The sequence below is a fragment of the Notamacropus eugenii genome, chromosome 5 (assembly GCF_028372415.1).
Source record: "Notamacropus eugenii isolate mMacEug1 chromosome 5, mMacEug1.pri_v2, whole genome shotgun sequence".
Taxonomy (NCBI): Eukaryota; Metazoa; Chordata; class Mammalia; order Diprotodontia; family Macropodidae; genus Notamacropus; species Notamacropus eugenii.
Genome location: NC_092876.1, coordinates 170,523,106 through 170,539,672, shown reverse-complemented (window position 1 = coordinate 170,539,672; position 16,567 = coordinate 170,523,106). Strand labels below are relative to the sequence as shown.

The 16,567-nt window shown below is 36.1% G+C and overlaps 1 protein-coding gene across 1 annotated transcript; it reads right to left on the bottom strand.

Moving 5' to 3' along the window:
• Positions 1 to 2,365: 2,365 nt before the first annotated feature.
• LOC140509015 (olfactory receptor 8G50-like) lies at positions 2,366 to 3,301 on the bottom strand. The gene has a single exon (XM_072616928.1). The coding sequence runs from the start codon at positions 3,296 to 3,298 to the stop codon at positions 2,366 to 2,368; it is 933 nt and encodes a 310-aa protein (XP_072473029.1). The 5' UTR covers positions 3,299 to 3,301.
• Positions 3,302 to 16,567: the final 13,266 nt, after the last annotated feature.

Below are 16,567 nucleotides of genomic sequence, written 5' to 3'. Positions count from 1 at the left end.
TGTGAAGATCAGCTTCTGGTAGTAGTATAGCAATGTGATGGTCTCTTTGAAAGATTGTATTGAGAAATCTACATTAAGAATTCTACAGCAGTGGTTGTCAGTATTTGTTTTCAAGACTCCTTTATACTGATAAACAGTGAGTGCCCCAAGAGACTTTATTTGGTGGGTTATATCAATATTTACTATGTTAAAAATAGTAGAAGAAGAAAGGGACTTGGAGACTCCTAGGGATTCCTATACCACCCTTTGAGACCCACTGATCCAAAGCAAAGCACCAGAACTTGAGAAAAAACGTCTGTTATGTTTAGGGTAAGGTTGGTTAGAATCAAAAGTGTATTATATCTATATTTATTTTCTATATATGTACATTATATATAATATCTGTATTACTGCTACAATAGTTCCCTTTTCACAATCAAATATATGTGTATTTTAAACATGTGTGTGTGCATGTGTGTGTGTATATAGTATTTTATGTATCTGCTAATATCAAGGAGAAAGGTAGAACAGGGTTACAAAATGAATTAAGAGAGAGTTTAAAGGAACTGAAGTAAACTGAAATTTTTATATATTTAAAAATCAACCTAAACTGTAATTTCTGGATGAATATCTACCTACATGGAAAACTGCAAATCAAGGAAAACTTTTGTTTCTCCAAGAAATTAAGAAGCATTTCCAAATCCTAACTTTAAGTTCAATTTTTCTTCAGAAGGACATTACTGATAATATAGAGTGAATAGCATTCACTCTACTAATCCTAGTCAGTCCCCACCCAAACTTGCAAAGAATTAATCTACGGTAGGGAAGCCCATTGTGTTCCACTCAAACTTGGATGGAGATAGATTCTTTAGTCTAGGAACCAAATGGGAGTGGTCAGGTATAGCTGGGAGTGGTCTGATATAGAGATATTTTCTCTGTCCAGAGGTGAAATGATAATGAAATGGCATTAGCCTCTTTGGAAGAGTATATAAACTGTGAAGCCTAGCCCCAAATGGAGCCCAGTTTATACTACTGCTCTACAAATGTGCTTCTCCCACTTTGAGAGAAATGAATATATGTATAACCTAATCCTCTTTTTCTTTCTTACAACAAACTCTAGAGGCTGACAGCTTAGAAGGAAGGCAAGTATGAAAGGAAATTTCCAACTTTTAGACTTCAGGGCCTTGAAATCCTTTCTGTAATTAAACTCTCAGTTATCATACCTAACATTATATTTCTCAGAGCCATTCCATATGAAAAAAAACACTTTTTAAAGAAAAGAAAGAAAAAGAAGAGAGGGGATAAAAATCAGCAAACCTAATCAACACAATGAAAAATTTCCAAAAATATCTACCATTATCCACAACTGTGTCACGGTCAGCTTTAAAATGTCCAGTTTAGCAGAATTCTGCCTCACCATTCATGGTCTTGTAACTGCTATCGGTGCTGAGCTTTAGAAAGTCTCAGAGTTTTCCAGAGCAAGGAACAAAACACAAGGTCTGCTCCTCACTACCTTACGAGACCATCTATTACCATGTTATAGCTTGAATTCTTAACCAAACCTTTACATATACATCCACATTCAAGACTGTAATTGTGTTTTCCTTCAATCAATTCCTTTGTCTAGATCACTGTAATGATGTGCTGGAGAAGAAAAAAGACCAAAAATAAGACATTTGGATTCAAGACCTGGTTGTATTCATTTCACCCTGTTCAGTCATTATTAGCAAGTCATTTATCCTTCTATGGGTGTAGTTTCTTTACTTGAAAAACAGTGACTTGAATTTGTAAATCATTAAATCCTATTCTAGTCTTGGCCTTGTCAGTAACATTCATCTTGTGAAACCTTGGAGATTGAACTACTAGTTGTGAAAATCATTGGCCCACAGAGGGACCTCTAGTAAAAGCGTATTTATATACAGATATTTAAAATGGCAAAGGCAACTCTTTAAATATAAGGAACAAGTCAGTCCATGTTTAAATTCTATGACCTATCCATAATGCAAGTCAGAAATATTATAGGAGGATAAATGTGGGAAGAGAGAGATGTACCCTATTGGTTTCAGAAATGTCCCCAAAGAAGCTCTGAGTTGGGCTTCTAATGTATCACAGGAGTGTGACAGAGTATCTAGTTTGTAGAAAGCTCACTTTCATCTTCTCTCTCCTTCTCTCCCTTTCTCTCTCTCTCTCTCTCTCTCTCTCTCTCTCTCTCTCTCTCTCTCTCTCTCTCTCTCTCTCTCTCCTATCTATCTATCTATCTATCTATCTATCTATCTATCTATCTATCTATCTATCTATCCCTATCTCTTTCTTTTCCCTATACTTTACTCAACAGCATAACAACATCTACTAAACCCATTAACCCATTATTCTAATACTTCTCTTTTCACTGGAATGTGCTTTCTATAACTTTATTCAAGGCAAGTTTGACATCCTTATTTCTCAGACTGTAGATAAGGGGGTTTAGCATGGGCACAATGATAGTGTAAAACACAGAGGACACTTTTCCCTGATCCATGGAGCTGACTGAAGATGGCTGAAGGTACATGAATGAAAGGGAGCCAAAGAAGACACCTACTGCTACCATGTGGGAGCTGCAGGTCCTGAAGGCTTTTGATCTGCCTCTAGTGGATTGGATTTTTAAAATGGTAGCAATGATAAAAACATAAGAGCAAATAATGATTACTGTTGGGAAAAGGATATTAAATATACTGAATGACAGAAGTACCACTTCATTGACATAGATACTAGAACAAGCAAGCTTTAAGAGTGGAAGGTGATCACAGAAGTAGTGATTAATCACATTTTCCTTGCAGAAGAGCACTCTACGCAAACAAATTGTGTGAGCTGTGGCCCCAATGAGGCCCAATGCATACGCCCCACCCACTAACCATGAACATGCTTGATAGGACATGATAAGACTATAATGAAGAGGATGGCATATAACAACATAATGGTCATATGCCATCACAGCCAACATGTGACATTCAGAAATGGCAAAAATGGTAAAAAAATAGAACTGAGTTGTGCACTCATGGTAGGAAATGGTGTTCTTGTCTGATAAAAAGTTCATTAGCATTTTAGGGATGATGACAGTTGATTGACAGAGATCAATAAGGGACAAATTACAGAGGAAATAATACATTGGATTATGAAGATGAGAACTCAGTCCAATAAGTATAATCATGCCCAGGTTCCCCATCACAGTGAATCCATAAATCACTAGGAAGAGGAAGAAGAGTGGCAGCTGGAGCTCAGGCTGGTCTGTCAGCCCTATGAGGATAAACTCAGTCACTAATGAATAATTTCTTTTTTCCATTCTTTTTGAGTATGGAGTAAGAATCTGTATAAAGGAGGAAAAAAAATAGAGACTTCCTTATTACAAGTCTAAAATGACACCTCAAATAGAACAATAAAATTGTAATTTAAATTTTTCTGATTGTTTTGTCTCAGCTTCTTTTCCTACCAAAATCTAGACTGTAACCTTCACAAGAATGAAGCATATAAATCATTCTATTGGAAAGAGATATTCTTGAACTTCTCTCCTACTTACAATAATCATAATATTTTTTATTCCCACAGCTATTTTGGAAGATGTTTGATTACACAACTTAAAAATATTTTAATATGTAAAAATATTTAAGTACATATTGAATATATACAAATCTTAAAGAATATTGATGCTTACGTTCCCATGACCAGTGAGCAAAAGAGGTCTATCCCAAAAGTAACTGTCACCTGAGAGTAATACATTCCACCTCTTGGGTTTTTGTGATGTTCCATTCACAGCCCAGTGGGCTTTGAGCTGTCCACTAAGTACCTTTGGAGCCTGTCACCTTGGAATTATCGTCTTTTGTCTCCTTTTCCAAGAGAAGGAAAAGGGGTCTCAAAGACTTCAGTAATTGCCAATGGCACATAATTTGAAAGCTGTGTGCTGAGAAGGAAATCTGGTTGTCTTCTATGGAAATAGTTCTTACTACCTCAAGGCAATTTTTATTAAAATGACAGATTACTATAATGGCCAATCAGACAACTGATGTAGACTTATCACAAAAAAATTTTGACAAAATATTTGTCTAAACTGTAGTATGGAAAACATAAAGCAATATAGACTGGACAGAAGGCCAATTCAATGGATTTGTAATAGGTGGAATGATTTGCAAAGAGTTGGCATTAATGATTCAATGTCAACAAAAGTAGAGTACTTTAGAAATTTTTGCTCAATCTTTTCTTATTTAACATGGTAGATACAAACATGTCTCCTCTGCTAAGTCTCTTGACCCTGGAAGTTAGGTGCTGCTATTATACACATTTTGTAGGAGGGATACAGGGTCCTGGTCCTGGTCCTATGGTAGAGGAGAGTACTATGACCATACATTTCCTAGAATAATGACATTTTGAAAGAACTAAGGGCTTGCAGACCTTCCAGAACTAGCTCTGAAAAAGCACTGGTAGGAATGGAAGTCTGTTTTGGAGAATTGTGAGGGAATATCCAAATTACCCCAGCTCTCATTGAATGTCCAGTATTAACCCAGCCTAGTCCTCTATGACTCATTGTTTAGGTTTTCATGGCTTAGTATGAATGTAAATAGCAACTGTTTTCTATTGTGTCAGGAAAGTTTGAGTGTCTTTCCACTCTCAGACTGATATTTTTGGGATGGTAAACTAAACCATCTTTTGTCTCAATTCTTACCTAGCCCTTGGTCATGGAATGAGTGCCTCAGACCAACTGAAGCAAGGGAAATTACCTTAATTTATAAAAGTCAAGGTCATCCACTGTATGACTTTTTTCTTAACCATTTCACTTTGATGGATTTTGAGGAAAGAATGAGGCTTCAGACTTTGCACAAATCTGGCTCACTTCAATCCAATATCCATACCTGTCAGGACAATCACTCTTGAAGTCTTTCATGTTCTTTGAAACCAAAAATTGAACAAAATAATAACAACAGATTCTATGTTTTGGAATATGAAATCAAGCTTGAAGACATAAATAACACACAGTGTAACAAACACACAATCTGAAAATATCATGATAACTTAGGACAATGGAATTAATCGAACATGACACAATTTAATAAAGACAAATATAAAACTTTGAATGACAGTTAAAAGAATCAGTTCTATAAGTATGAAAAATATGGAGGCAAATTTAGAAGTCAGTTTGTCAGAGATCAATAATTTTAGTGGACTACAAACTCAATATAACTGAGCAATTTAAGGTGGTAGTAAAAAAAAAAGTTATGGAACTTTGCATTCCATAAAGAGAGATATGGCTTCCAGGAATAAGAAAGTGATAGATACATTTTTCAAACCCCATGTGAGGTATTTTGTCTTGTTGTCTTTCCCATAGTGAAGGAAGGAAATTGATAAGTTAGAGAATATCCTAAGAAAGGCAATAAGATACATAAATGATCTTGAGCACATATAATTTAAATGATTTGTGAAAATCTAGCAAGGAAAAGGGAAGAATCAGAAGAAATGATAATCAATTCCAAGTATTTTAAATGTTACCATGTATAAAAGGAATTGTATTCAAAAGCTTGTCTCAAGAAAGGAAGATTGAAGAGTAATGTGTGTAAAGTTAAAAGAAAGAAATTTTAGCTTCTTACACAGATAGAATCTATAACAATTTTACATAACCTAAAGAGAACTGTATTGCCATGATATTAATGAGTTCTTATTAAGTTGAGATCCTCAGACTGGATTACTATCATTGCTGGAGGTTATGGGATAGGGTTTGAAGTAGATGAAATGTCCCTTTCAATTTTCAAAATGCTGCAGCTCTATAATTCTTAAGTGGAGTTTCTGATACCTCGAAAAAATCTCTTTTTATTTTTTTAAGTCACTGGAATCCAGTTTTCAGCCTCATGCCACTATCAGTGATGGGTTTGATTAATGGGGAGATGTCTTTTCTGTTACAAAGTCCTGAGGTTTCATTAATCCTTATTTAGAAGGAAAATAATATCAAATTAATCAACTACTTACCCACTAGCATTGGGTGTTAAAACTTCTTGATGCAATGTATATGACTTCTATAAAAGTGATTATGGTCATGGCTGGACCCTTCTAATATCTGTTAATGTTGATTGGAATTAGGAGATAGAACTCAGTCTCTGGACAGCTCTAGAAATTGATCTGAAAATTATTATTTCTAATTGTTACTTTAACCTAATTGTTCCTAATTGTGACTTTACCAGTGCCCTGTTCAATTATCGGCAAGGAAATGTTCGTCAATGCCAACAGAGCTCCTCATGAAATAACTTAAGGCTTTTATGGATGTTTATAAGATAACTGGGACCTCATTAATAATGCACAGACAAAGGTTTCCACAGGGACTCATCTCAAAAGTAATTTCCCCTTTCTGTGAAGAAGTCATTAATATTTTTTCTACTTATTAATTCTATCACTTTTATCAGAACATGATCCTACCAGACACAGGAATTTGAGTACCTTGAACAAATTTATTTTTGTTGATAGTTGGGGGATTTGGGATAGCATCTAAAGTAGAAACAATCCACATGATTGACATTGTCTGAAATTAGAAGTCGTGGTAACTGTGGAAGTTTGGCCACTGGGAAGCCTGAATATTCAAGGAAGGGAGGAGAAGGGGTAGAAAAGAAGTGTGAAAATCAGATTCTGAACTTACTGAAGAAGTGATAAATTGAACCAAAGCCAGTGGTTGATAGCGAGATGGAGCTCGGTAGTATAGTTGTTGAGTAACAGGGATACATTAAATGTATAAAGGTGGCAAGGTCAAGTAAAATCTCTGCCAGCTTCTCTTCTTGATTCTGCATAAGCAGGTATGTGAGAAATCACACACAGCCTAGAACAGGTTGCTCAGAGATGTCATGTCTTCAGAGGTAAGGTAGGTTTGAGTGATCACCATAAAATGGAAGAAATATGAAAAGAAAATTTTAGGGTAAGAGAAGTTCATTAATAATAAAAGTGTTTTAGGGTACACAGTGAAAAAGGAAGAGCTGTGACAACTTAAGGCTAGGTTAACAGCAATCAAGAGCACTTCCTTAGCTGTTGATCTATCCTGATGATAGATGCATGTGTGTGTGTGTGTGTGTGTGTGTGTATGTGCATGTCAGTGCATTTATCCTTGATGCCTAGTACATGGGTCTTCTGTCCAAGAAGTACATTGGGAAGACTTCCTTCCTGCAGATGAGCCACGGTAGAGAGCTGCGTTTGTCAAAGTACCTTGGAGTATGCATCAGCTTTTTTTCTAAGCAAAGCTCCAAGTAGACTGAGTGGTAAATCTTGCTACCAAAAATGTGTGTTTCTCCTGCACTTCAGAACCCAGGACAAAGCTCTGGTGTTCTTCTGCTAGTACACATCTGAGTAATCTTGTCTATCCTTGACTGGGTAGAATATTGTTAGATATAAATTCAAAGGATTGTGGAAAGTTCCTCGTAAGAACATAAGTCGGTATAAGAAAAAAATAGAAATTATGGAGGCATCGCTCTAATCACAGCACCAAAATAACAATACCTTACATTTTTATGATGAGACTCAACAGTGACACTCACTAGGGCAATCCTAATGCCTGGGACTGTTGAAGAGGAGACTTGATGACTAATTGTTGGGGATATTATAGGCTGATTTTTAACCTCAGTGATTTGGTCAGGTGTCTTAAGATTTTCCATCTGCTGGTCTCAGAGCTTGGTTGCTAGCAAACAGAAGTCAGAGAAATTATACAGAATTGATAATATATCAGGCAATACATGCAAAAAAAATGATCTCATTTCCCTGGAGCAAGTTATCTGATCTCAACTAAGAGATCTTACTCAAGCAGACATTTCCTGATGTCTTTAGGATGGCAGGTTGGGTTTGGGGATATTATTAAAGTGCAGCTCTTCTGTATATCAGCTTCCTTCAAGAGTTCTTGTCTGTGTTTAGGGAACCTATGCTGAAGAGAATCTAGAAACAAGTTTTCTCTCTTAAAGTTCTCTCTTAAAGATCTCTCCTCTCTCAAACTCTTGTCAACTTGGTCACACAGCCCCTCTTTTCCCTCCCCTGGAAGTGATACACTGAATAGTCAGTCACAACAAGGGAGGAGTCTTGAGTCCCTACTCATTAAATCTAACCATAAGCCTTTTTGGAAATTCACATGTCAACTAATTTGAACAGAAATCAAGTATGTATACTGTGCACTGTGCTAAGGACAGAAATGAATGACTGAGTGAATGAACAATTACTTTTTAAATGAATACTATGTGCCAGTGAACAAGTTAAATTCTTGGGCCACATATAAAAAAAACAGGGGAGATTTCCCTATAAAGAAATTCATATTCTAAAGAGGGAAAATAACCAAAATTGTAGAATTGTTCAATGAGGACCCAGTTGATCCAAAAAATTATAAGGATTTTGAGTGGAATTATAGGACAACCGATTGAAAATTATTTCTAGAAATAATGACCATTCTGATTATTATTCTAAGAGGTAGAGGTGAAAAGAGTGTGTGTGTGTGTGTGTGTGTGTGTGTGTGTGTGTGTGTGTGTGTGTGTGTAGAATTGCTGCAAGCAAGGAGATAGACTGCATCGAGATGGGTCATTGAAGAGCAACAGATAGTGGGCTCTTATCTTCCAGGAGCCCAGGTCTCCAGAGCAGGAAGTGGAGACAAGAGTCTGACTAAGAGCTAGGCAATGGATCAAAACAGGAGGAAACCATGGCAGGAATATCGGTGGCTAGAGGTCAAAAAGAGGAAATCATTCTCAAGGAACTTACATTCACATCAATACAGTATTGCAATATGATAATAGCAATAATAATATAGAATTTTCACTAATGGAAAGTTATTTCTTTGCCAGGGATTGCTTCAGATTTTGTATGGGCCACTTACTTTAGTGTAACAGTCTATTTTCTTTGAGAGCTTGTATGAGAGAATAGATATCTAGGACCATGAAACTCAAACGTTTTGGTGTTAGGTCTCATTTATACTGCTAAATATTGAGGATTCCAAACAACTTTCATTTATGTGATTTACATCTATGATTACCACATTAATAGTTAAAACATCTTAGTATAATTTTGAAAATAATTTTGACCTCATAAACACTATGGGGAGTGGATGGCTGTGTTTCATTTGTCTTTTTATTCCCAGTGACTAATACAGTATGTTACATTCAGTAGGGATTCACTAAATGTTTGATGGATTGAATTGAATTGATTACAGGAACCAGGCATTTTGAGTACTGTAATGAAGACAAAAATGAATGGCTGAACAAGTAAAAATTATCATTACAATAATCATTATTACTTATTAAAATATTTATTATGATTACTATTAATAATAATAATTGCAATTTCCATTCTTGGGAATTCACTATACAAGTGATTCATTCAGATTTTGTGAAGACTAGCTTCTGGTAGTAGTGTAGCAATCTGATGTTGTCTTTGAAAGCTTACATCGAGAAATCTATATTGAGAGATCTACAGCAGTGGTTCTCAAATATTTGTTCTGAAGACTCTTTTACACTGACAAATAATGAGTGCCCCCAAAACCTTTTATCTGTTGGTTATATCTGTATTTACCGTGCTAGAAATAAAAATACTGTTGTATTATTATGAAAATAGATGTGACTTCATGGACCCCATGAAAGGTGTCAGAGGCTCCCAGGGATTCTGATACCACTATTTGACACTCACTGATCCAAACAAAGTACTAGAATTGTTGATGGGGAAAATTTCTGTGCTATGATTAGGGTAAGGTCTCTTGGAATCAAAAGTTTATTCTGTCTATTTATCTACCTATCTATCTATCTATCTATCTATCTATCTATCTATCTATCTATCTATCTATCATCTATCTATCTGTCTGTCTGTCTGTGTCTATTTGTTTATCTATATTTTTTATCTGTACATGTACATTATACATAATATCCATATTACTGTTATAATATTTCCCTTTTCACATTCAAATATATGTACATCTTAAATGTGTGTATAGTATTTTATATATCAGGCAATTTCAAAGACAAAGGTACAAAAGGGTTACAAAATGAATTAAGAGAGAGGTTAAAGGAACTGAAGCAAACTGAAATTTTTATATACTTTAAAAACCAAACTAAACAATAATTTCTGTGTGAATATCTACCTATAAGCAAAACTGCAAATCATAGACAACTTTTGTTTCTCAAAGAAATTAGGAAGCAATTCAAAGATGTATCTTTTAGTGTAAAAGATGAGAAGATATAACATAGAGTTTTAAGGACTCTTAAATCGCAAATCACAGTTTTGTTAGTTGGGTCAGTCTTTACTGAGTGAGTGAAGTTCAGGCATGGCAAACTCTTTCTTGGTCATATCCCTGTCCAGGAATTTCCTTGTTGGCCCTAAGATAAGGGGAGAACTTGGACAGAATGCTGAGAATTTGAGCAATGGTGGGAAGGAGAGCCCCTGGGGATATTAGGAACATGCTCCCAGGTCAAAAGGACTATGCTGATTGCTGGGACCCAGGAACTTTAGTCCCAACAGTGGTCAGCATTTTCCTAAACTATCTGCTGTTGGGATAGATAAATGACCTCTAGGTTCTTGTTTGTCCTGGAAGTTTTAATGAGTTTATCAGGGAGGAATTTAACCCTTAAAACTGGCTAGGAATCAGAAGTTTTTGACCAGGTCTGAATTCAAATTTATAATTGATGTGCACTAAGCTTTGTTAAAGGTTTTGTCTGTGTGTTTGTAAAGTGTTTCATTAAATTGTAAATGTAGCCAGCCAGCAAGGCTTCCCCATTATCTTTCCCTTCTCCTCCCTCCCCGAAGCAGTTTCAGAGGAGTGAGTGGAGCAGGAAAGAGAGAGAGAGGAAAAAAGAAGCTTTCTTTCTGCATTTCAAGAGCTGGCCAAGTTTTTGAATGTGAAAAGAAAGCCAGGCTATTCCCTCCCTCACCTAAGGAGTGTTTCTTTTGTATCAGCAAGTAAAAAAAAAGAAGGAATGAGTCTCAGACAGTATTCAGTGAAAAGTTGAGTTTTGATTTGATGATATCTCAAAGCTAAAATCTGTACTTTATGTTTGAATTGGGTCAATGTAACTGATACCAGACAGTGTGTTTAAAATTGCAAGTTCCCTTTGGAATTTCATTGATTTCTTTTGGAGGCATTGACTCTCTCCAGATTCTGAAGGATGAAGGCAAGGAGGGTAAGTATTTAGGTAGTCAAGTATTTAATCTTTTGAAACTATGAAGGCTTCTGCCTGGGAAGACTGACATCTCCCTATCAGCATGCTCAGGTCTCTCTCTGCCAGTTCAAAAGCCCCATCTTAGAATACTGGCATATTTTAAGTTAACCTGAGTAGAACAGGTGTAATTTCAAACTCTTTGTAAAACTTTAGATGCTTTTCCTAGTATATAGCCTTAAATTCCGAAGGTAAAAATTTTTGGGTGAAACAGCAGAGTATCCATGTGCTCTTTACCAGGGGAGGATACCTCTACCACCCCTCAATCTGATTTAAAAGCAGGAATGAGATTGGGAGAGCTCCTTGACTGATGAGCCTAGAAAGAGTGTTAGGGGAGATGGAAGACACAGTTTCAGCTCTTTAAGGAAGTAGGGTAAAAAGGGACAAGGCCATTCAGAGTTTACAACGACCAACATGTGTTCTTTCAAGGGAAGATTTCTTTTAATTCACAAGAGTATTTGACTGAAGAAAAGAAAGGAGAAAATGTTCATCATTAGTGATTATAAATCCAAATTTGATATGATTCAAGTCAAAATCTTTCCTGAAGGAATAACAGAGCAGTTTCTGAGAATGCTCTTCCTATCAGGATTAAGCAAAAAATGACATTATTATTTGGCATTTATTATTATAAAGTACTTGACACAAGGATGGGCATATATTAGATGCTACATTAATGTAATTGTTCTTTTGTTGTTATTCAGTCTTTTCAGTCATCTCTGACTCTTCTTGACCCCATTTTGTGGTTTTCTTGGTAAAGAAACTGGAGTGGTTTGTCATTTCTCCACTTCATTTTACAGAGATTGATTGGGTTAAGTGACTTGCCCAGGGTCACATAGCTAACAAGTATTTGAGGCTGAATTTGAACTCACAAAGATGAGTTTTTCAGATTTCAAGCACCATCCTCTATCCATTATGCTACCTAGCTGCATATACCTGAGAGCCAGTGTGGCTTCAGAAAGAACCAAGGAACAGTTGATATGGTGTTTGCTGCCTGACAACTCCAGGATAAATACCAGGAGCAGAAGAGAGGTCTGCACACAACATTTTCAGATCTGCCCAAGGTGTTTGACACTGTTAGTCATGAGGGTTTATGGAAAATTATGTCAAAATTTGACTGGCCAGAGAAGTTCATCAGTATTGTATGTAAATTTCATAATGGTATGTTTGCCTGAGTTTTGGATAGTGGACAATGCTCTTATGCCTTCTCAGTCACTACTGGAGTGAAACAGGGCTGTGTGCTTGCTCTCATGCTTTTTAGCATAATGTTTTCAGTCATGTTGTCAAATGCTTTCAATGAGGGTGAATACAGCATCAGGGTCAACTACCACACAGATGGTAAGTTCTTCAGTTTGAAAAGGCTACAGGCCAAGACCAAAGTGGAGGGAGTGTTGGTGCATGATTTTCTGTTTTCAGATGATTGTGCACTCAATGCAGCCTCTGAAGCTGAGATGCAACAAAGTATTGATCAATTCTCTGCTGCCTATGCTTATTTTGACCTAATAATTAACACCAAGGAAACACAGGTGCTCCATCAATCACCACCACACCATTCATACATGGAACTATCAATTACAACAAATGGAGAAATTTTGAATGCTGTGGATATGTTCACTTACCTTGGTAGTGTACTTTTCAGGGATGTACACATTGATAATGAGGTTGATACATGCATTACCAGAGCTATTTCAGTGTTTGGGAGGCTCTGAAGAAAAGTGTGGGAGAGAAGAGGTATTAGACTGACTACCAAACTCAAGGTCTACAGAGCTATTGTGCTGACCTCATTGTTCTATGCCTGTGAAGCATGGAAAGTCTACCAAAATCCTTCCTTGAACTGAACTGCCAAGCATTGAAACTATGCTTTAGAAAGCACAACTCCAATGGGCTGGCCAAGTTGTTTGAATGCAAAATATATGCTTGCCAAAAAGATTGTTTTATGGAAAACTCACATGGGGCAGACCACCACATGGTGGTCAGAAGAAGCAATACAAGGACACTCTCAAGGTCTCTCTCAAAAACTTTGGATTTGACTATGCCACATGGGAGACACTGGCACAGGACCACTCAACATGGCGTACCCACATCAGAAAGGGTACTGTGCTCTATGTGCAAAGCAGAATTGAGACAGCACAAAGTAAATACAGGATGCACAAATTTGGGATATCTACCCCAAATATTCACACAGACTATCTGTGCCAAACGTGTGGTAGAGTATTCTGAGCTCATGTTGTTCTGATCAGTCACAGCTGCACACTGATATCATGGTGATATGATTTTTGTCTTCTTTGCAAACAAAGGCCAACAACTATCAACCAATGTAATTGTTACACCATTTTTAAATCTGGATTTTGTTATGTATAGATTGGGGTTTTACAAGAATGTGATAGAAATATTTATTATTTGAAATTTATATTTGGTCATAAATAAGCAGTGAAAATACCAGTGTTTGCTATATCATGGTAGATTTTCCCATTTGAAATCTTGACTAAAAGTTTAATTTCTTAAATATTGCATTCTTCCAGATTAAGTGTAATTAGGAGTGAATGAACAATTTTGTCAAACATCAGCTTGTAAGGTTAGCCATTAACTTCTTTCCTTTGTTTAAGCTAGAACAAGATTCCAGTACAGAGAGTTAGAAAGTATCAATTTATGAGCTATCTTGTCTTATGGTTAATTTGATTCAATAGTTAATAGCTCAATCAAATTTGAGATGATTGTATCCGAAAGGGTGCCAAGCCAATATTTATATACTATTTAAAAATTTGTGGGACTACAATTTACCATTATTTTAAGCTTTGATTACAGAAATAAGTTGTCTGAGTTATCATGAAGCCAACTGACACAGCCTGCAGGGTGAAATATTTGGGGAGAGTTTTGAAGACCCTGAGACAGGACTCCTAAGCTCTGCTTTCAGCACCTAGTGACATCGTGATTGGCTGTCTGATACTGATTCATTGCTACAATCAAGTAGAGCTAAGGAAGTCTTTCCTTCTGTTAAGATACATGACATTCTCCCTCTTTTTCTTTTATAGCAGAATTTCTATAATAAAAAAGTTATATTAAAAGATTATCAAGTTCATAGAGTGAGTTCACATGGTGGTAAGGAGATGAATTTCTTGTCCAAGGTGATGTGGAAATGTATTCATCTGAATGGGTAATGGCTTGTTTTAAGCATGTAATGAGATTGTCAATAAAGTAATTTATCTAAATGTTTTTATATTAGGAATTGCATTGTTAAATTAATGATGAATTGGTTTAAAAGCTGTTATGAATTCTGTGTTATGAATTCATTGTAGAATTCTCATGGAGAAAATTAGAATCCTTGAAAAAATACATATATTTTTATATATGGGTGTGATTTTCAAGCTTATTTCATCTAAGGATGTATCAAGTATGTGAAAAAGTCTATTTCTGCTATTAAGAAGAAAGTTTTAACTAAAATTGTTTTTACTATAAATCAAGCATTTACAAAAGTATGTTTGTGAAAGGAAGCTTGGTAAATGTGCAAAGGCCTTGGTTTTAGATCTTTGCTTGAAATTTTTTGTCAATTAGGTTCAAGAGAGTTTTGTGATAAACTGAAAACTGTTTTTAAGAGAAGAAAATATTTGTTGTATGAAGAAATGTTTTGTAAAACCTTTTGTATGAATTTTGGAAGGCCTACAAAGTTTATATTTGTAAGCTAATTTGTTACGTAAAGGTTTTATGGGGGTTGAAAGACAAGGGACAAGGTAAAGGAGACCATGAGTTTTATGGCTCCAGAAAGCTGTGTGATAATTTTAAGACAAAAAACCTCCTGGTCCCATCCCCCTTTCCTTTTGAAGTTCAGTCATTACTACAGAAGGACTTCTTAAGATCTAAGCTGAACTCAGAGCTGCTCAGAGAAAATATGTTAACTTTTTCCTATTGTTAGAGCAAAGGAGGAGTGCCATTCCCACCCTGGGCCACTAAGGCTAGAAAAGCCTGAAAAGCTTCACCCAAGTGGCTGTGGTATTCGAGGCTTCTAGCAAGCAGTGGCCCTTCAGACTAGGTGAGCTTGTTTTGTTAAAGCTAAAGTCTCTACATAAAGTGTAAACTTATTGTATATTGAGTTCCTAAATAAGGAACTTGTTTTGGTGCTAAATGATCTCTAGTGATTAGTTTTTAGGACAAATTTAGGGTCTAAATCTAAGTCTTGATAAAATTTTTGACTTGTGAAACCTGCCATCTAATGGGACCATACTCAGAGCGAAATGTGACTGTTACAGGCAGAAATTTGCCTCAAGAAACAATCCTGTCTTCAACCTGGGATGGAAGACTACTGGCTCAGTTTCCCCATTGTGTTCCTCTGAAAATGAATGTTTTCTCATTTGAATATTTTTGAGTCTGATTATAAAGTGGAAATGATATTTAATTAGTCCTTGGCTTTCATCTTCACGGCATGTTTCTATAATCAAAGCAGATAGTTTAAGATGTAAGTACAATGCAAGTAGTGGAATTTTGCTGTTTTCAATTAATTGGGTAAATGGGGAGTCTGGTACAGTTTTGTGAAAGATAAAATGATTCTTTCTGAATATTCTGGGAATAACCAAAAGAAAAAAGTATAAATGTGATGTTGAATCATTGCAAATCCTAGAACAAGACGAGGATTTAAAGTTAACTGTAATGGTATGGAATTATTGAGGTAAGGGGTATTTGGCATCCAAAAATAGTGACATGCTGAGTCCTGCTCCAATGAATTCAACCCAAGTCTTCTTTCAGCTAAAGAAGGTTGAGGTTTGTCAAGGTTTCTCAATATTGGGTGGACTATTAGGGAATCTGAACATTTGTGATGCTACTCTAAGTGGGCCAGATATAGTGAGCACTTTCAGGGAAACAAGATGTATCTTATCTACAGAGGAACTGAGGAAGGAGTTCAAGGGTGACCCCAGGTGGTCTGGGGGGTTCCACGGATGGTCTTGATGGGAGTGGCCAGTAGCCTGGAGATTTAGATTGATAGGATCAAGAGTGGGAAATAGAACAGAGATTTGGGCATAGTGATAGGGAAAAGTTTATGTGCCTCAGGAGAGCCATTTCAAGTGGAGAAATGCAAGGAGGTTTCACAGTGAGGTTTTCCAGGATCCTTTTAGACAAATGGGACTAAAACTTGTTTGAGGTAAGGGACAAAAGTCCCTACTTGGAATAAGGTCTTTATAAGTTACAAAGACTACATAGGTAAATACAATTGACTGAATCAAATTACTGAGACTAAATAAGATACATTTTCAGTTTGGGGAAAAGAATTACAGTGTAGTTTCTTAGAGGCAGGTAACCTCTGAAAATATTTTGCATTGACGGAAAAGTTAATGTTTCTGTTTTAATTTCAATTCACTTCATGAACATAAGTTAAAGTTAGTGTTCAAACTTATCATGCACATAACTCATTCTTTTAGACTGAGCAT